Source organism: Phocoena sinus, chromosome 10, assembly GCF_008692025.1.
Source record: "Phocoena sinus isolate mPhoSin1 chromosome 10, mPhoSin1.pri, whole genome shotgun sequence".
NCBI classification, from domain to species: Eukaryota; Metazoa; Chordata; class Mammalia; order Artiodactyla; family Phocoenidae; genus Phocoena; species Phocoena sinus.
Window position 1 is genome coordinate 80376001 of NC_045772.1, and position 22589 is coordinate 80398589.

The 22589-nt window shown below is 38.0% G+C and overlaps 1 protein-coding gene across 1 annotated transcript in view; it reads right to left on the bottom strand.

The window, feature by feature from the left end:
- The window catches only part of PPFIBP1 (PPFIA binding protein 1), a 74514-nt gene that overhangs the window by 23894 nt on the left and 28031 nt on the right, over nt 1-22589 (bottom strand). The window contains 8 exon segments of the mRNA XM_032644339.1: nt 499-614; nt 10514-10668; nt 13714-13789; nt 16865-16926; nt 20158-20272; nt 21642-21750; nt 22071-22128; nt 22131-22146. Of these exon segments, the coding sequence (XP_032500230.1) occupies nt 499-614; nt 10514-10668; nt 13714-13789; nt 16865-16926; nt 20158-20272; nt 21642-21750; nt 22071-22128; nt 22131-22146 (707 nt within the window).

Genomic DNA, 22589 nt, shown 5'->3' on the forward strand with positions numbered 1-22589 from the left:
AAACTATGCAAGGACAGTTATTTCTCTATTTTTTGATATTCTATTTAATTTTACTTGATCTAATTGTAAGATTAGGCAATTAATTTGGGAAGATGGTCCCCCCAAATTCTATTTGCCTACAGAGGAACTACTGTATCCCTCTCCTGTCTCCTACACAGCGTCTTCCAAACAGCCTCAGGCACATACATGACTGCCTCTATTCTGCTTGCAATCCTTTGATGGCCACCTATGACCTAGGATATAAAATCCAAGTTCCCTAAAATCCCTCTCTAACCTAATCAGCACACCTCCCCAGTCTCATCTCCAGTTACTTCCTACTTCACACCTTTTATTTTAATAATACAGAACTGCATGGGGTTCCCTGGTACAAGTCTTGCTGTTTCTTGCTTCTCTGGGTAAAAGATTATATCTGAAAATAAATGCAGTGCACCCCTGCTTTTGGTGGATCTACTTTTCTGGGTATTTATATCGTAGTGTTAGATCATAAGTGACATATACTTCTCCTCAAATGAAGTCTCTGGCTTAGGAGGTAATTTCACTTTTTCAGAAGTTTCCAAGCCTTTAGATGCTGGCAATAATGAAGGGATTGAAACTTGCAAGATGCTGGTGTGGAACTGTAATATAATAATAAAAGGCCAAAAATCAATCCAACAAACAAACGAAACACAAGCCACAGAGTAACAAAAAATAAGTAAGACAATTAAGGGGTCTATTTATGGCTAAAATTTCATACACCTGTGTTTAGAACTCTATTCTTATATTTATAAAATGGTTTCAGTACATAAACACCTGTAAATGTTAATCAGAGAAAACATTCTGGAAGAAAGTAATTTTTGAACTTGCTTCTGAAGAAGACACTGAATATTGAGAATAAGACATAATAAATACCATTAAGTAAGTTAATAGTAAAATCTAACAACTTTAAGCCCTGGTTGAAATCTTGGCCTTGACACACTTGCCTAAGTGACCTTGACCTTAGGCAATCACTTAACTGCCTTAAACTTAGGTGAGTCAGTTTTCTCCTCTGTAAAATGACAATGACAATGCCTACCTTACAGGGTTGCAATGATTTTAGATGAGATTTGGTTAAAGAGCTTCATAAACAAAGCACTATTTCCATTTTAATTTCTACCACTAGTCTAATACAGAACATTGGTCAAGCCAGTTAATTATTATTCTATATGTGAACAAGCTGACTAACTTCGATGAACAGGATTGACAAAAGGTGCAATTAAAACAAGTTATAGTAGACTTTGTGGCTACACCACTTAAACCACGTTGATTAATAGTAACAATATTATAGCAAAAACAACAAAAAAACATAATACATTTCCCCCCAGAAATGCTTTGTATATCCTAAGGATGGATTAGTCAAAGGATTTCTAAACACTGGTTTTCAGTAATTTCTGACAACCAGAGACAAGTGAGATTGTGAGCCACTCCACGAAGCAATAAATGAAACACTTCAAAAAATATTCCAGTAAAAAAATGAGTGAACTCACTTCTGCAAGTCAACCAATCTGAGATAGCTCTTGGCTTCTGCGAGTCAGCTAGTCAGGTAGGGACTCACACCAGGAACACACTTCTGAGTGCCAACCAGTCAACAACAGTCTCGCCTTCACAACCACACACAGCTGACGTCAACTCACTCCTGCCTCTGAAAGCCCAACCCCTGAGCTCCTAGCAACCTAAAAACCCTCCATATGATCCACTCAAAGAGAATGTCCTTGACCAGCAAAGTTCACTTTCTTAAATAAGCAATAAATTCAGCTTTGTGATTTTTGTTTCAGTTATTGAGTGGTATTCTCACCCTGTGATACTATCAAAGGTTATAAAATGTGCAGTCTGTTAAAGTAACCAGACTGGGCACAAGATGGAGTCACTCATGCTAAGCCCCATGTTAGCAAGCCTGAAAATAACTAAATTTTCTCTGCTTGGCTCTCCCAGAAAAGGAAGGCCTAGGTCAACCAGTCAGCACTTCCTGCTCAGCACAAGTTACCCGGCTGGGCCCCAACACCTCTCTTTGCTCCGTGTAAGGAAATAACCCTGCTTTAACCAATCAGCAAATGCCAAGTAAGACTTCGCTGTTCCTGCTCCCTTCCACCTACAAAAGTCAAGGGGATGCTGCTGGATTCATGAATCGCTGAATAAAGCCAACAAGATCTTTAAAATTTACTCAGTTGAACTTTGTTCCTTAACAAGTTGTATTATTATAAAATAGGAGATTACTTCACTATCAATTTTTCAGTTTGAATCTTTACGATTCATCCCGGGCAATTTATTTAGGCACCATCCCTGTTTCCTGAAGTGCATGTACTTCCTTGGGTTCCTAATCACAGGGAAAAATAGCTACACTAGCAGACTGACCCATTCTCTTCATTTCCTTTCAAACTTTAGGGCTTTCACTTCATGCTCAAATCACCATCCTGGCTTTTCTTTTAAAATATGGCTGAACAACCTCAGTCCTCCTCAAATCATTCTTATTCCAAACTAAAAATCTGTGATTAAACTACAATTCACAAAGCAAAGACTTCTTTTGGTAAGGATATGAGATTATCTAGGTGTATCCTATGTAAAAGCAGCCTCTTTCTATAAATGTAGCACATGCCTTGGCTACCATACATTTTTTTTTTCTTTCAGTATAAATATTTAACAATTAGGGGATTTTTGATGGTGAGCCACAGCCACCCCCTGCCTCTGCAGGAGACCCTCCGACGCTAGCAGATAAAGAAACAGAAGCCAAAGACCTGGTTAGCAGGAAAGTCAGCACTGAAACTGAGAACTTTTGACTGCAGATACCACCCACACACTTCCAAGTCTTCTGTCTCTCTCTCAAGGCCCAGCCCTGTCTTCTGAAGAGAGACCGTGTGGCTGACAGGGTCTTGGTGCTCTGGCCGGGCGTCAGGCCTGAGCCTCTGAGGTGGGAGAGCCGAGTTCAGGACACTGGCCCCATGTAATACCAAGCAGCAAAAACTCTCCCAGAGATCTCCATCTCAACACGAAGACCCAGCTCCACTCAACAGCCAGCAAGCAACAGTGCTGGACACCCCATGCCAAACAACTAGCAAGACAGGAACACAACCCCACCCATTAGCAGAGAGGCTGCCTAAAATCATAATAAGTTCACAGACACCCCAAAACACACCATCAGACGTGGGCCTGCCCACCAGAAAGACAAGATCCAGCCTCATCCACCAGAACACAGGCACCAGTCCCCTCCACCAGGAAGCCTACACAACCCACTGAACCAACCTTACCCACTGGGAGCAGACATCAAAAACAATGGGAACTACGAACATGCAGCCTGTGAAACGGAGACCCCAAACACAGTAAGTTAAGCAAAATGAGAAGACAGAGAAATACACAGCAGATGAAGGAGCAAGGTAAAAACTCACCAGACCAAACAAATGAAGAGGAAATAGGCAGTCTACCTGAAAAAGAATTCAGAATAGTGATAGTAAAGATGATCCAAAATCTTGGAAATAGAATGGAGAAAATACAAGAAACGTTTAACAAGGACCTAGAAGAACTAAAGAGCAAAGAAACAATGATGAACAACACAATAAAAGAAATTAAAAATTCTTTAAAAGGAATCAATAGCAGAATAACTGAGGCAGAAGAATGGATAAGTGACCTGGAAGATAAAATAGTGGAAATAACTACCACAGAGCAGAATAAAGAAAAAAGAAAGAAAAGAATTGAGGACAATCTCAGAGACCTCTGGGATAACATTAAATGCACCAACATTTGAAATATAGGGGTCCCAGAAGAAGAAGAGAAAAAAAAAAGGAACTGAGAAAATATCTGAAGAGATTATAGTTGAAAACGTCCCTCATATGGGTAAAGAAATAGTCAATCAAGTCCAGGAAGCTCAGAGTACCATACAGGATAAATCCAAGGAGAAAAATGCCAAGACACATATTAATCAAACTATCAAAAATTAAATATAAAGAAAAAATACTAAAAGCAGCAAGGGAAAAGCAACAATTAACACACAAGGGAATCCCCATAAAGTTAACAGCTGACCTTTCAGCAGAAACTCTGCAAGCCAGAAGGGACTGGCAGGACATATTTAAAGTGATGAAAGGGAAAAACCTACAACTAAGATTACTGTACCCAGCAAGGACCTCATTCAGATTCGACGGAGAAATCAAAACCTTTACAGATAAGCAAAAGCTAACATGATTCAGCACCACCAAACCAGCTCTACAACAAATGCTAAAGGAACTTCTCTAGGCAGGAAACACAAGAGAAGGAAAAGCTTTACAATAACAAACCCCAAACAATTAAGAAAATGGTAATAGGAACATACATATCGATAACTACCTTAAATGTAAATGGATTAAATGCTCCAACCAAAAGACATAGACTGGCTGAATGGATACAAAAACAAGACCCGTACATATGCTATCTACAAGACACCCACTTCAGAGCTAGGGACACATACAGACTGAAAGTGAGGGGATGGAAAACAGATATTCCATGCAAATGGAAATCAAAAGAAAGCTGGAGTACCAATTCTCATATCAGACAAAATAGACATTAAAATAAAGACTATTACAAGAGACAAAGAAGGACACTACATAACGATCAAGGGATCAATCCAAGAAGAAGAGATAACAATTGTAAATGCACCCAACATAGGAAGCACCTCAATACATAAGGCAAATGCTAACAGCCATAAAAGGGGAAATTGACAGTAACACATTCATAGTAGGGAACTTTAACACCCCACTTTCACCAATGGACAGATCATCCAGACAGAAAATAAATAAGGAAATACAAGCTTTAAATGATACATTAAACAAGATGGACTTAATTGATATTTATACGATAATCCATCCAAAACCAGCAGATTACACTTTCTTCTCAAGTGCTCATGGAACATTCTCAAGGCTAGATCATATCTTGGATCACAAATCAAGGCTTGGTAAATTTAAGAAAATTGAAATCATATCAAGTATCTTTTCCGATCACAATGCTATGAGACTAGATATCAATTACAGGAAAAAATCTGTAAAAAATACAAATACATGGAGGCTAAACAATACACTACTAAATAATCACTGAAGAAATCAAAGAGGAAATCAAAAAATATCTAGAAACAAATGACAATAAAAACGTGACAACCCAAAACCTGTGGGATGCAGCAAAAGCAGTTCTAAGAGGGAAGTTTATAGCAAAACAATCCTACCTCAAGAAACAAGAAACAACTCAAATAAAAAACCTAACCTTACACCTAAAGCAATTAGAGAAAGAAGAACCAAAAAAATCCCAAAGTTAGCAGAAGGAAAGAAATCATAAAGATCAGATCAGAAATAAATGAAAAGAAATGAAGGAAATGATAGCAAAGATCAATAAAACTAAAAGCTGGTTCTTTGAGAAGATAAACAAAATTGATAAACCATTAGCCAGACTCATCAAGAAAAAAAGGGAGAAGACTCAAATCAACAGAATTCAAAATGAAAAAGGAGAAGTAACAACTGATATTGCAGAAATACAAAGGATCATGAGAGATTACTACAAGCAACTCTATGCCAATAAAATGGACAGCCTGGAAGAAATGGACAAATTCTTAGAAAAGCACAACTTTCCGAGACTGAGCCAGGAAGAAATAGAAAATTTAAATAGACCAATCACAAGCACTGAAATTGAAACTGTGATTAAAAATCTTCCAACAAACAAAACCCCAGCACCAGATGGCTTCACAGGCAAATTCTATCAAACATTTAGAGAAGAGCTAACACCTATCCTTCTCAAACTCTTCCAAAATATAGCAGAGGGAGGAACACTCCCAAACTCATTCCACCATCACCCTGATACCAAAACCAGACAAAGATGCCACAAAAAAAGAAAATTCCAGGCCAATATCACTGATGAACACAGATGCCAAAATCCTCAACAAAATACGAGCAAACAGAATCCAACAGCACATTAAAAGGATCATATACCATGATCAAGTGGGATTTATCCCAGAATGCAAGGATTCTTCAATATATGCAAATCAATAATATGATAAACCATATTAACACACTGAAGGAAAAAACCATATGATCATCTCAATAGATGCAGAAAAAGCTTTTGACAAAATTCAACACATACTCTTGATAAAAACCCTCCAGAAAGTAGGCATAGAGGGAACTTACCTCAACATAATAAAGGCCATATATGACAAACCCACAGCTAACATCATACTCAATGGTGAAAAACTGAAACCATTTCCATTAAGATCAGGAACAAGACAAGGTTGTCCACTCTCACCAATATTATTCAACATAGCTTTGGAAGTTTTAGTCACAGCAATCAGGGAAGAAAAAGAAACAAAAGGAATCCAAACTGGAAAAGAAGAAGTAAAACTGTCACTGTTTACAAATGACATGATACTATACATAGAGAATCCTAAAGATACCGCCAGAAAACTACTAGAGCTAATCAATGAATTTGGTAAAGTAGCAGGATACAAAATTAATGCACAGAAATCTCTTGCATTCCTATACACTAATGATGCAAAATCTGAAACAAAAGTTAAGGAAACACTCCCATTTACCACTGCAACAAAAAGAATAAAATACCTGGGAATAAACCTACCAAAGGAGACAAAAGACCTGTATGCAGAAAACTATAAGACACTGATGAAAGAAATTAAAGATGATACAAACAGATGGAGAGATATACCATGTTCTTGAATTGGAAGAATCAGTGCTGTGAAAATGACTATACTACCCAAAGCAATCTACAGATTCAATGCAATCCCTATCAAATTACCAATGGCATTTTTTACGGAACTAGAACAAATCATCTTATAATTTGTATGGAGACAGAAAAGACCCTGAATAGCCAAAGCAGTCTTAAGTGGAAAAAACGGAGCTGGATGAATCAGGCTCCATGACTTCAGACTATACTACAAAGCCACAGTAATCAAGACAGTATGGTACTGGCACAAAAACAGAAATATAGATCAATGCAACAGGATAGAAAGCCCAGAGATAATCCCATGCACATATATGGTCACCTTATTTTTGATAAAGGGGGCAAGAATATACAATGGAGAAAAGACAGCCTCTTCAATAAGTGGTGCTGGGAAAACTGGGCAGCTATATGTAAAAGAAAGAAATTAGAACACTCCCTAACACCATACACAAAAATTGACTCAAAATTGATTAAAGACCTAAATGTAAGGCCAGACACTATAGAACTCTTAGAGGAAAACATAGGCAGAACACTCTATGACATAAATCACAGCAAGATCCTTTCTGACCCACCTCCTAGAGTAATGGAAATAAAAACAAAAATAAACAAATGGGACCTAATGAAGCTTAAAAGCTTTTGCACCGCAAAAGAAACCATAAACAAGACAAAAAGGCAACCCTCAGAATGGGAGAAAATAGTTGCAAATGAAGCAACTGACAAAGGATTAATCTCCAAAATATATAAGCAGCTCATGCAGCTCAATATCAAAAAACAAACAACCCAATCCTAAAATGGGCAGAAGACCTAAAGAGACATTTCTCCAAAGAAGATATACAGATTGCCAACAAACACATGAAAGGATGCTCAACATCACTAATCATTAGAGAAATGCAAATCAAAACTACAATGAGGTATCACCTCACACCGGTCAGAATGGCTATCATCAAAAAATCTACAAACAATAAATGCTGGAGAGGGTGTGGAGAAAAGGGAACCCTCTTGCACTGTTGGTGGGAATGTAAATTGATACAGCCACTATGAAGAGCAGTATAGAGGTTCCTCAAAAAACTAAAAATAGAACTACCATATGACCCAGCAATCCCACTACTGGGCATATACTCTGAGAAAATCACAATTCAAAAAGAGTCATGTACCACAATGTTCACTAGCCCTGTTTACAATAGCCAGCACATGGAAGCAACCTAAGTGTCCATCATAGGATGAATGGATAAAGAAGATGTGTCACATACATGCAGTGGAATATTACTCAGCCATAAAAAGAAATGAAATTGAGTTATTTGTAGTGAGGTGGATGGACCTAGAGTCTGTCATACAGAGTGAAGTAAGTCAGAGAAAAACAAATACCGTATGCTAACACATATATATGGAACCTTAAAAAAAAAAAGTTTCTGAAAAACTTAGCTGCAGGACGGGAATAAAGACACAGACGTAGAGAATGGACTTGAGGACACAGGGCGTGAAAAGGGTAAGCTGGGACAAAGTGAGAGAGTGGCATGGACATAGGTACACTACCAAATGTAAAACAGATAGCTAGTGGGAAGCAGCCGCATAGCACAGGGAGATCAGCTCGGTGCTTCGTGTCCACCTAGAGGGGTGGGATAGGGAGGGTGGGAGGGAGACGCAAGAGGGAGGAGATATGGAGATGTATGTATATGTATAGCTGATTCACTTTGTTATACAGCGGAAACTAACACACCATTGTAAAGCAATTATACTCCAATAAAGATGTTAAAAAAAAATTAGGGGATTTTCCCCTCTAAAATAGCTCTTTTTCCTTAACTGATCCCTTGGGTTTCTTTCCCTTCCATTTCTTTGAGATATAATTGACATATAACCACTGTACAAGTTTTAGGTGTACAGGATAACGACTTGACATACCTACACTGTGATATGATTATCACAGTTGAGTTTAGTTAAACTAACATCTATCACCTCATATAGATACCAGAAAAAAAAACATTTTTCCTCGTGATGAGAACTTTTAGGATCTACTCTCTTAGCAGCAGCTTTCAAATATACAATATAGCAATGTTAACTGTAGTCACCATGCTGTACTTTACATCCTCAGTACTTAGTTATAGCCAGAAGTTCATACTTTTTGACTATCTTCATCCAATTCCCCTTTCCACCAACTCCTTGTAACGGCATATTTTAGCTCTCTCTTACATTTAAAAAGGAAATGCTCTTTTCTCCTTGAATTCACTTTCATTCAATTCAAATTTCATATTCTCATTACGTAATTATGAGCAACAGATATAAAAAGTAAAGATGCCATTTGGTTTCTTCTTGCTACTTACAATAAAATGTTAGAAGAGAGGTGACCAAAGAAGCAACTGTTAAATATAAAGGAGCCAAGGCTATTTACTTGAAAAATTAAACTGTTTCTCATTCCCAGTCTCCCTAGATGGAACATTACATATTAAAATTAAGAAATGGTTTGAGGGCAAAGATCAAGCACAGGTTCTGTCAGGAAAACAGTCTTAAGATGAAGCCACAGGTGTAGCTTTGTGAAGACAGGAAAATTCAAGGTGGTGCTGTCTCAATGAACCTTTCAAAAAGATCAAAAACTCTAAAAACAAAGGGATATCTCATAGTGGCCTTACGGGGAACCTAAGGCAGTAAAGGGCTTTTTGTGAAGATATTTGTGGATATGCTTTTATCTAATAGAGTGGATTAGGCTCAGTAGTTGTGGCGCATGGGCTTAGTTGCTCCGTGGCATGTGGGATCTTCCCGGACCAGGGTTCGAACCCAAAATTTTCTTCCATGATCTTTTAAAAAAAAAACTGAAAGCAGTCACTTTTTATTAACTGACCAGATTACAAAAATAATCATGGTAGACATCTTAGTTCATCCTTCTAATAGACGTGTTGATCTGGTCTACCCTATTGCCAACATCTCTACCTTCTAAAAAGTGGGTGGTCTTTTTCTTCACTCCACCTCATGAAGATAATTTGAAGGGCCATAGGAAGGCGTCTGCTTCTTTGAAGCATTTTTCAACACTACAGATCCCGTAAATCAGATCCTCCATGCAGATGACGCCTTATTTACCAAGAAATCAATTAATCAATGTGTTATCTGTCAGGGCAATTTGCTTCTTTTTTTTTTTTTTCTGTACATGGGCCGCTCACTGTTGTGGCCGCTCCCGTTGCGGAGCACAGGCTCCAGACGCGCAGGCTCAGTGGCCATGGCTCACGGGCCCAGCCGCTCCGCCACATGTGGGATCCTCCCGGACCGGGAGACGAACCCGTGTCCCCTGCATCGGCAGGCGGACTCTCAACCACTGCACCACCAGGGAAGCCCGGCAATTTGCTTCTTATTGTTTTGCCATAACTACGCTTGTAGATCAGTTCACCTGCTGACCTCAGGTTTGGGTACCCCCATGCAATACATGGCTCCACAATCCCCAGCATGTTAACTGAAGTCCATCATCTTTCACAGTTACCATCACAAGTGACTAAAATAAATTTACATAATCTCACTTTACCCTCACTTTACTTATTCCCTACTTATTCTTTAGGAAGTAGATTATAACCTAGTACTGAAGATGACATCCATCTCCAAGGGATTCATATGTCTTTCCTGAATTACATAAGTGGTTTTGACATTGCCCAAGTGTTTATTTATTATTAAAGAGAGGGAAAAAACACACATTTCAAATAAAGAGCCGGAGGTCACAATAATTGCCGGGACAAAGCAAGTCAGTAATCCACCTGAGAAAAGAACCCATGTCTTTGATGTTATCAATGGCACTTTCAATGACAGAGTCTCTTTAACATGAAGAAACTATTGAGTCTATAAATACCTCTTCTGGAGCACTTGTGTTAAATGGGTCATGACTGGGAGATCCCATTACTGGCGTAGATGACAGGTTTTTCTCCAGATCGCTAAAGCCCTGTGCGTCCAGCAAAGTGGAGAAGGAACTGGAAGGGAGCAGGTCTTCAAAGTCGCCATCTTGGCCTAAGCAACGACAAAGCGGAAAGTGGACACCAGCAGCTTTTCATTTTTTACTTTTGGAGGAAGATAAGAATCCCAATTATCTTGAATATAAAAAATGTTCTGATCCCTAGAAATCAAAGAGTCAACTCCTGGCATCATTTGAAGAACAACAACGTGGGACCTAGGAAACGGCAGCTTAAAACTGTGAGCACCTAAGGCCCAGGGACTCTTGGGCCACATGAGTATCCAGTAGTGGTATTAGTACAGGTATTAATTACTAGTGGTTTAATAGACACCATCATAGACTCACAGCATTGATGTTAAAAGTTAACTCAGTCCAACAACCTTCCTGTAATTCTGTGTCAACATTTGGGGCTTTATAAATTTCAGTTCAGAAATAACCCAGCTGAGGAATGCCAGTGGTACAACAAAACTGATTCTAACAGCAACAAAGTCACCATTTAGACAACTCCATTTTCATCGCTACTGTGCTCTTGAAAAAACATAGAAAGGAAAAAAGGAAAAGAAGAGAAAATAGATGACCCTTTGATCCCTCTTAAGAGGATCCTTTTTTGCCATTCATTTCATTTTAAAGTAGAAAGAATGGCCTAATGGAGAGAAGGAACCACATAACCAGCAACTTTGAGAATTTTTTTTACATCTCTAGAAATGAAAAGGATTAAGTGCTGAACAACAGTGCCAGATATTCTGTTTTCACAAACAGAATGGTCCTTCCAACTATTTTCTGAATAATACAAAATGGCAAATCATATACTTGTTTAAAGATACTAACTAGACATAGCTTCTTAATTTAGGTTGTTATTAGATTTTTACTCTAATTTTATTAGAATTTAGGTATTCTTAAAATTCCCTGAGGATTGTCTAAATAAATATAAATCCTAGTGAGAAATCACTGTTTACATAACTCTTCAATAGAACAGGACATAATTTTCAATGGTTTATAAACATCTATCCTGCTGTACACGGTTAAAAACTATCCTTTTTAATTATATACTTATATGCACAGAAAAAAAAGGCCAGAAAGAATTACGTGAAAATGCCAGCAATGATCATGCCAGTGCAATTTTGACTGACTTTCCCCCCTTTTTATCTGTTTTCCAAGTGTCTTACAATGTAGTCTAATTATAGAAATCAATCTGCTCTTCCTTGATTTTTAAATATTAGAATTATAGTGTTGAGATTCTATAAAATCAAACAATGTTTTAAATGCTATGACTATGTAAAAATTAATTACTTGAGAATTTGCAATATTCCTTAGAAGAGAGACTCCTGTGAAGGTTTAGAAAATGGTGAGTGGTAAGAATTGTCATAAGTCTACACTGATAATTAGAGGTTCATTTGCTCATTCAGATATTTATAAAGTCTTAATAATAGGCCTTCTGGACAAAAAGATGAAGATCCATTTTTTTCAAAGATCCTGGTCTAAAGCAGCATTTTCTTTCTTTGTAAACCATCAAGATTAAAATTTCAAAATCCGAGTGTCCCATGAGTACCTTCCAAAAGGCTTATTTATTTCCAGCACTTACTTTTATTTTTTAATAGTTACTGATATGTGTAATTCCAGGTAATTTCTTTTTTTTTTAAACATCTTTATTGGAGTATAATTGCTTTACCATGGTGTGTTAGTTTCTGCTTTATAACAAAGTGAATCAGTTATACATATACATATATCCCCATATCTCTTCCCTCTTGCACCTCCCTCCCTCCCACCCTCCCTATCCCACCCCTCTAGGTGGTCACAAAGCACCGAGCTGATCTCCCTGTGCTATGCGGCTGCTTCCCACTAGCTATCTATTTTACATTTGGTAGCCAGCACCTACTTTCAAAGCAAATAACCCCAACTAGGCAGTGCTAATGAACAAGAGAACTTTCAAAGTTCTTCACATTTTTGTGTGTTTTGAATGACCCCCAAGTTTTTGCCACATTTGTGGATGGCCAACTGGCCCATCAGCAGATAAAATAATAATAAATACAACAAAATGCATACTATCTTTACCTAGATGTTCTACAGATTTTTTTTTTTTTTTTTTTCAGTACGCGGGCCTCTCACTGTTGTGGCCTCTCCCGTTGTGAAGCACAGCCTCCGGACGCGCAGGCTCAGCGGCCATGGCTCACGGGCCCAGCCGCTCCGCGGCATGTGGGATCTTCCCGGACCGGGGCACGAACCCGTGTCCCCTGCATCAGCAGGCGGACGCTCAACCACTGTGCCACCAGGGAAGCCCCAGATTTTTAAAAAACACATTCGAAGCTGAACACAATCCTCCTCAACCACTTCCATGTTCCTTCTCTAGGCTTCCCCCTCTTGGTAAATGGAACCATCATCTGCTAGTTGCTTTAGTCAGAAATGTTGATCTTTCTTGATGCCTTCTTTCCTCTTCACTCCCCTCATCTAATTCATCACACTATCGAGTTGATTCTAACACCAAAATACATTTCCAATCAGCACCATCAGATCTTCCCACTGCAATACCGCAAGGGCCTCTTGATTGACTTCCCTTCCTTCCAACACTACTGGAATAGTCCCAGCGGTCCATAGTCCACGATGGTCCTTTTGTCACAAAGATCATGCGGTTGACTTGTTCAGACCATTCAGTGGATCCCTCTGGGCTCGAATAAGAGCTGAACTCCTCACTTTGCATGACCCGGCCGTGCTCACCTCTATTATCTCATCTTGTCTCACTCTCCCCCCTGCTCACTACCTTCTAGGTACACTGGTCTCCTTTTGTTTCTTAATAAACACACCAAGGTCTTCTTTCCCCGAGGCTCTTGCAGGTACTGTCCTCCTTTCTCTCTGCAATGTTACCTAATCAACTCCGTGGAGAGGCTCTCTCTGGGCAGCCAATCAACAGTGCGCTCATCAGCGGACACACTTTCTGGCAGAGAACAGATGCCTAATGACATCACTGAATGAATGAAATGAGCCACCTAACTTGAAATAATGGATCTACTTCATGAAAGAAATTGAGGCCAAGTGTAGAAAAGTTCATAGCCACTTAAAAATCAAGTAAAGCAGAAAAATGTTTAGAGCTACACTACCTTTTTTACCTTGGGCCAGTACCACTGTATCTTGCATCTTCTTGTACCTGTTCAGGCACTGTCGAAGATCTTCTATTTTCCGATCCTATTAGTAAAATCAATTATCATCTTTAATATTATGATTTTAAAACAACAAAAGTAATTGTGACACAAAGAATAAGTAGACATGAATTATTTACATTATTCAAAGAATACTTCTAAACTTTAGTAAAACTGGTAATGTTCAGAATATTTTGCCTACATACGTCAGAGACATAGAAAAAGTACCTCTAAATTTAGAGATCCTATCCTTCAGCTGCCATCTTTAGAAAACAAAAACAAAACAAGGTAATAAGATACAAAACAAAACAAAACAAAAAAATCAACTTCCTTTACTCTCCTAAGTCAGAGTTTGAAAGAAAGATCTACACCTGCTGTCATTAATCACCATCTGGCTTTTCCCTTCTCCAAACACTCCACCAAAGCTGCTTCAATTACTGATCAGTGACCTTCTCTTTACTAAAAACAATGGACACTTTTCATCCTTTTTCTAATTTGACTTCTAGGTGGCACTTGATTGACCCCCACTCTTTCCTTCTTTCACTTTTCTCTCCACTCTTTCTTTTCTTCTGTTTTGATTTGTTAATTCCTTGACCAGATAAACATTCTACTTCCATAACCCCCACTATCTTCCCAACCCAGAATATAAAATGTTAGAGCTTCAACGTGTTGTCCTTTACCCTCTTCTCTCTTCCCAGGCCCTCAGTGTGGTAAATTATAAAAATGGGCTCCCTAGCTTCCCCGACATGGATTTGGGGCATGGCCATGTGACTTGCTTTGGCCAATGACACATAACAAATGTGGTTCAGAGCAAAGGCTTGAAAAGTATTTGCACATTGGGACTTGCCCTCTCTTGCTGCCCTAGGGAACCCTGAGGCTACTACATGAAGAAGCATAGGCTAGTCTACTGGAGGATGAGAGACCATTTGGAGAAGAGACAACCCAGCTGGGGTCAACCTAGACCAGTCAGTCACCAGACATGTGAGTTACACCGTCTTAAACCATCCAGCCCCATTCCAGCCACCAGCTAATGGTAGAGATCAGCAAAGCCAGCCCAGACTAGAAGAGCAATCTAGCCCACCTACAAAAGTATGAGAAATAATAAATGTGATTTATCATGGATCAAAAGCAAACTGACACATGAACTATAGTTTTGTCCCCACCAATCTATATATTTCAACTCTACATTTCTCCTAAAATTGATGGGGTTCACTCGCCACCAATCTATAATCCTTCATTAATCCTAAAATTTAGATTGATTTTCCAATTTTCTATGAGATATCTCCTTGTGATGTCCCATGAACGCATCAAATTGAGTACATCTAAAATGAAGCTCATTATTTGCCTCCAGTATCTCGGTCTCTGCTTGGATTCCCTTAACTCTTTTATGGGCACCATCATTCACCCCACTGCTCAAACCAGAAACTTACTCCCAAATCCAAAGATTTAAAAATCTTGTCGACCTGTGAATTTCTCTAAAATCCCTTTCTTCCTTACCGCTTCACTGCCATTGCCTCATTTCAGCCCGTCTTCATTTCTCAGCTATTTTAACAGCCTCTTAATTCTTTTGTCTTCATTCTCCCTCCCTTATTCTTGCTTCCATTCTGTCACTGGAGTTAGCTTTCTAACATGGCAATTTAATTATCTCACTGTCCAAGGTCTAAAGCTGAGAACCCAAATCATTACATCATTAGCCTCGCCATAGCACTCTCTCATATACCCAACTCCTCCACCTGTATCTCCTGCTCCAGAACTTTCCCAGCACGCACTGGCTGTTTCAAGCCTTGGTTTTGAGACATGTTTTCACTCATGGATCCTTTGCCCAGAATCCTTCATTCTCCTGATGAATGACTCTTTGCTCTCCCTCAGAATTTGCCCAAATATGTCCTCTTTGAAGACCTCTTGGAACCACCAAGAAGTTATGTCACTCTCGCTGCTCCTAGAGAAGTTGGAGCATCTAGTAAGCCCTCATTCAACATTGGGAGTTTCATTTGTTATTGTTGCTTTTTGAGGGAGAGAAATTAAAACCAAATGAATTTTAGTGATTTTTTTTTTCAAATTAAATCTATGTGGGGCAGCTTACTAACGACTTTTTTTTTTGATGTGGGGAAGACTAGCAAAAAGAAACCTATATATGGGTAGGTGGGTAGGAGAAAGAGTTTATTTCCATTGAATAAAGAACAAAAAGAATGAAAGGCAATAAATAAATAAATAAATATGCAAACAGAGTAGGCAAGAAAGAAATAGAGAAAGAAGCTTATGATGAGAGAAAAAGATCAAGATAAAGTTCTTTGGCATTTGCTTGGTTTTTATTTCCTTGAAATTACTCTTTTCATGGGAAAATGTCTCCTCGTTCTATTCATTAAAGGACACGAGGGGAGAGTTCTGATGACAGGAGCTGAACCTGCCTGCTGGGTATATGGCTGGTCAGAGAAGCCAAGAAGAAGCATGTTTCCTTAGTAGGGTCCCTGCATCCCTGCTCTTAGCAGGATGAAGTAAGGAGAAGCAACAGCTGGAGGAAAGGCCCTCTTGGAGACCTTGGCATTAGGTGAGCATAGCTAAAACAAAGCCGAGTGCCGTCCTTGATTACATGGTGCCTGTGCTTGTTTCCTGGTATCTCACCATCAGGAGAGCAGAGATAATCCCAGATGTGAAAGAGGCCAGGAGTGTGAAGGAAATAACATGTTCCTAGAGAAGAAAATCAACATGATCATGAAGCTAAAGTTGCCATGGCTACCTCCTTCAGAGTTCATAGGGCAGTCCAGAATTTCCAGGGACCACAGAAAGGATGTACTACGGCCTGTATCCTTTGTCTCATTTGTCACCTGAATATAAAGAGCTGATCTGATAACCTGAACATTTTCTAAATTCAGGGCGGTGGGCGGGAGGGGTAGATTCTCAGTGGAGCCAGTGCTGCTGGTCTCCATTCCCGTCTGTGCAGCACAAGTACGTCTATGACCCGCCCCCCAAGAGCAGGCCCACTTGGGCAGGAAGGGAGAATGCTTGCCTCTTAATGTCAGCTGTGTTTAGCCGATGTTCTTTCAAACAGGGATATCTGATGAGAATGCATGGAATGATGTTATTACACGTCCAAATAAACACTTAAATTTCATCTAGTTACCTTTTCTTCATTTGCTGCCATCAAAGACTCCACAGCCTTTTTCATTTTTTGTACTTCAATATCTGGAATATCACAACAGCAAATCAGAAGTCTGTTTAGTTAACTTGTGTGACAAGAACAAGAAGCTACTGACTCTTCAGATTGAAATGTTGCAAGGTAAAGATGTTAATAATTTGTTCCATTTTCTTTTTTTTTTTTTAAAAGGCACATTTACCATTCATATTCTCTTTTAGGGAAAACCTGAAAAATGAACACTTTCTAACTCACCTTAATAGTCATCATTCCAGAAAGAAAACAACTACCCTCTCTCAAAGCAAGAACGAAATCCTCATAAGAACACTGAAGATGAAATTTCAGTGCTATAACAATAAAAATACAGAGCTTTCAAAGAAGAAACTTATAAAGCAGGTGAAAGCAATGAATGGTGTATATATGACAAAAGCAGAGAAAATGATGTTCGGTTATAACCAAGATGGAGACACAAATGGTAAGAGCCTGAAGGAACGTGATATTTACATGAGTATCATGCTAAAGCAGCTGGCTGTAGGTTCCATACAGAAGGATAACAAGTACTTTGCTTCATCTATAAACCTCATTTCCAGTACTATTTTAAAACGTTTTTAAACAATACTATTTTAAAAGGCCAAAGTAAGTGATTCTCCTTAAAATGTGACATTCAAATACAAAAGCATGTTACTTTAGTAATAAAAAAACAAACATTTTAAATATGGAGAGTCAACCCAAAATGAAATCACAAATTAAAAAAATTGAAACAGAGGAAAATGTTCAGCTAAGCGTTGTCTGCTTTTGAGGACAAAAAAATACTACTGAAGGTAAATTTTAAAACAGTGGTGCATCATTCACCTCTGATACAATACTTTCAATTAAGGTATACTGTTTAGGAACTGCTTTTCTTCTTCTTCTTTTTTTTAATGGCAAATTCCCTTAAGAACCTAATGTCTGGAGGAAAGTCCACTAAGGCTTTATCGATTACACTGCATTAACTCTAGTCTCTGTTAGTCAGCCTGGGTACAATTTCTTTTGTAACACAAGAGGATATGTTTATAGAAGCCCTTAATATAGATCTCAGTGAAAAAGTGGGCTACAAAACATTGGAAAACAAAAGCAAAGTTCAAAATAATCTTCAACTGTGGTAAACCGTAAAAACAGTCGGTTTTCATAGGAGTATAAACATTATTTTCTCCTCTGACCCTGTATCTCCTGGGCCACGGAGAAAACGTTTCCTCACCTCCACCACTCTGGGGCGCTCTGCTATATCCTGCAGAGCAAAAGGGTTGAACCAGGAGCAATAAGCAAAACGGTCTTTTACTCCTTGTTTTATTGTTTGTTTATTTGCCCTCTATTTTGCATACTCTGAAGAAATGGGGAGCTTATTGATGAAGCAATTTTACATCTTTGGGGAGAGAAATGTTTTAAAAACACATGCAAAGAACAGTCCAAGTAGTACTTTTGGTGAATGTAAAGGCTGATGGAAATACACCAAAAACCTTACTTTTGTCTTTGAGCTTCTTTTTAAAATTTTCATCTGTGCAGGAAAACCCATCGAATTGGAAGTTAGCATACATTACAACAATAAGTAATATTTTAAAAGCACTATTAGTTGGTCTCCTTTTACCTAAAATAAAGAGACTCTAACTCATAAAGACTGAATATTAAGCATTATTTTATGACTTTAGGACTGATACTACAATATAACATGCCCTCTGTGAGGTTAGAAAGAGAACCTAATGTAGTTAATCAGAAGATGTAAATCTGAGTTACTACCTCTGTTACATCATCTTTCTGAACCTTGATTTTCTTGTATTAAATTGGGCCTTCGGAGTATAAGTGCTTCTTACACTAACTGTGATGAAAAACCAGCTAATGTTGCATTGGTTGTTTTTTACGTTTTCATTACAGTCTGATATGTGACCCTCCTGAATGTGATTAGGACATTGCTTACGTCATATTCATCTCACTGCTCAAGTTCAACAACACTGAAGTGGTCCATCTCCTGTTCACCAAGATGAGTCCACTGATCACGCAGGTAGATGTTATGGCAACATCAGATTCCACGAAGTTTCTAAGCACTTGCTCTTAGTGCCTGGCTGTGTACTGCTGACAAGTGGTGCACAGACCACTGCTAGTCCTCAGATCCGACTTTGGGTAGCATTACTCTAGCATAGCCAACATAGCCTCTAGCCCACATAGCCTCTATGATTCCATTTTTTTCCTTAGAATCTTGAAAGCATGACCTGTCTGTGAGTGTCCTTGAAGAACATACATTCTACACATGCCAAAATAGAGGGGAAAAATCCATTTCCCTCAATGTTGGCTGAATTGAGTTTTCTGATGGACAGGGGATTGTGATACCTACAGGTATATAAAGCCAGGGTATTCTAGAGCCAAGGAGACTTTGGAGGTAATCTAATTCAAGCCCCTCATTGTACAGACAATAATAGATAAAATAGACAAAATAGATAAAGCAATAGATAAAAATGTACCAAATCTACACTAACTGGAATTTATTCTGTTTTGAATGAGTCAGAAGTTGCTGTTGCCATACCATTTGTTATAACAAAGAAAGGTTAAATTTGACCAAGTGTTGTCAGATGTTACAGGCATATATACTTCCAAATATAATTTTTTAAAAACCCACATTTCATTCAAGTTATTTTCTAGCGGGTATAACCTACGTTATGAAAAATTACAGTCCATATGATGTCCAGGACAAACCTCCTCAATTTATGAAAACAATTTTTTGGATAAATTCATACAGTTTTCCCAAAACAGAATTAACCTATTTTGCTTTCTAGAAGGTTGAGGGCTCAATGCATGATAAGAAATGTACATTAACTTTCCAAAGATACACAGCCTTCCCTCTCTCCTCTCAAAAAGGCAGGCAAGGTTCCTAAATGCCTTACTTTATGTTGTCTCAAGTTCAGTTCAGAGGGGAATAATCTTGGGACATAGTTTTAGTTCCTTTTAATTCTTTTTGACACTTCCTTGTATTGCAATTTGGACATTATGGGAATTTACCATGTAGTAATCTAAAATAAAATCCCACTAAAGTACAGAGGTGCCCTTCTCCAGCTGCTCAAGAGGAAGTTAACAGATGCCCAAGCACAGTAAAGAGGCTTGGAGGAGTCCCTGCAGTCCTGGGCCCAGATGGCTTCTGCTACTCCTCTCTCTCTTAGATGCTAATGGTACACATCATCTAACATCAGTTTCTGTTATAGATCTTGGATGACTTTAATAAAATAAGAGAACAAATGTTAAATACATATTCTTACCTCGATCAAGAATTTCAATCCCTTCTCCTTTCATCTTGCAAACCAATTTTTCTTGTAGTCTTTTTACTTCAGATTCCTTCTCTTCCAGCTGTTCTTTTAGAGATGCCAGTTCCTCCTACAAATGATAAATTCACTTAAAAAGAGTAGATTATGACTAAAAGGGAATATTCAGAGAGTCTGTTAAACTCTTAAGTCAATAATTAGTTTTTGTGAATGAAACAAAAAACTACAAGAATTTAGACGCAAACTTCAGAAATCAGACAGTGGCAATGATAAGCAGAAAGCAAGACAATTAACAAAAGTACAACTTATAATAATTACGGTATAATTATTTCAAGTTTCCTTGTGACCAAATTAAAAATAAATCTTTTAAAGTGTGATTAGGACTAGGGCAGCCCTAAGGTTTAAATCTTATGTTAGGTTAAAAAATCTGACCAAGTTAATCAAGGAAGATAATCATTAGATGCTTAGTGTCATACAAGCAAAACAAATGCAAATTGGAAAATAATATATTAGACTTGCTTGACATTTATTCAGCATTTCAAGATGGCACTCATGTTCCCTGGACAAGATAGAGCTTAATTAGTGGGTAAGGTAGCACGCGATGAGCAACTTTAGCCAAATCACGGGACTAAACAATTCATCCTCATCACTAAGGTAAAAGAATAGAATCTCCTACGACAATGGAAAAAAAGAGATTTAGAAAACAGATTTTCAGTCTTTTTATTTTTTAAACTACACAACTATTTAAGACCCCACATCCAATGTGCTATCTATTTACTAATGTCTGTTTCTGTTTCATTTTGGTAAAGAATTAGCTTTGACAAATTTAAGTTTTGCTGGCTGTATTTAACCCAGGAAATAAAGCCATGCAATGCTAATAAGTGCACCTTTATTTTTCTTAATATAGTTTCAGTCTCTAAAGATACGTACTGTGTTTGGTATTATGAGAAGATGTAGCTCTCCAATGGAGCTAAGAAGTTGGCCCTATAGTTTTTGTTTATGGTAGGAATGGACACCAAATACAAGGAATTTTCAGTAGCACTGGCAAGAAGTGCTGCCTGTTCTCACTGTGCTTCTAAGCAGTAACTCCTACTCACTGCCAGGACAGAGTTAACCAATGCACACATTTATCGCCAAGAAGGAAGAAAACAGTGTCTACTATTGATACCAGAATTCTTTCACAGCTGAATTGCTGCAATTATTTTACTATGCTTGAATCTCAGAGAGTCCAAGAGAGTGAGATTTAATTTATAAACGAATACTTTTATTTTACCTGCTTATTGTTTTTCACTATTTCATATGTTTCTGAAAACAATATTAGGGATTGTATTGGCCCTCTAAACAGCTTTAAACATATTTTTAAAGAACAGGTGACACACACACAAAATGAATGCACACACCACTAAAAACACCATCACAGCAAAACAACACAAGCCAGAAAGCAACAGGCCACGGACCCCATTACCCAAGGTCTACTACACCTTCAGGGACTCCCACTTTTGTTCCATCCGCTGCTTTTCATACTGCATCTGACCCACCTTGATTTTCATGCTAGAAAGTTTGGCCATTAAAGACTGGTAGAGAGACAGGAGGGAAAGAAAACTACAGATAGAAAAAGACAAGCTAAGTAACCAAGAAAACAGTATCAGTTTATAAAGGAGGTTAGATAATTAAGAGAAATGACAGGTTACGTTCTATCAGATTAGTTAAACCCTGATTCTTATTCAGAACAGTAGTGTTTAAATTCAAGATGGTTAAAACACTTGGGGAAAAACTTCATTCCCTTGTAAAATGCCTTCTCTATCATATACTAAGTAGAAAATGTATTTTATTTATATTATTGATTGTAGATAGTGAGCCATTTATATAAAAATTTTTGCCATTGTGAGAACTTACTTGGTAGATTTCAGCTTTTTTCATTCTGAAGTCTTTCATTGTCCATTTCAGTGACTCTTAACCTCAAATCATGATCTCCTGCATTAGCCCCTGTCAAAAAGCGACAAGGAAATACATTAGGAAACCGGTAACACACTTACCTACCAAAATAGCAGCTTGGAAATCTTCAGTCAATAGCTCCTGATTTAAAGCTGGATGAATGAGATCAGACAAATGAAAATGAATGTGTCTCCTTGAGAATTAAAGCATCTTTCCATGAAAACACTGCCTCTGCCCTAAAATGATGCGATTGATTATGAAAATGAAAGGTGACTAAATTTTAAGAAATGTAGCTGATCGCTTACTGTCATTGAGCAAATATTTCTAGACTAAAAATCACTATATGAACTCTTATCTTTTAAAATAAACCAGAGAAATTTTCTTTAGTAAAGTCATTTACTTTTACAGACTTTTCAGTGATATATGGATATTTACAAAAATACTTTAATAATTTCTTAACTTTTCTACAAAAAACAGACTTTTCATAGCCCAAT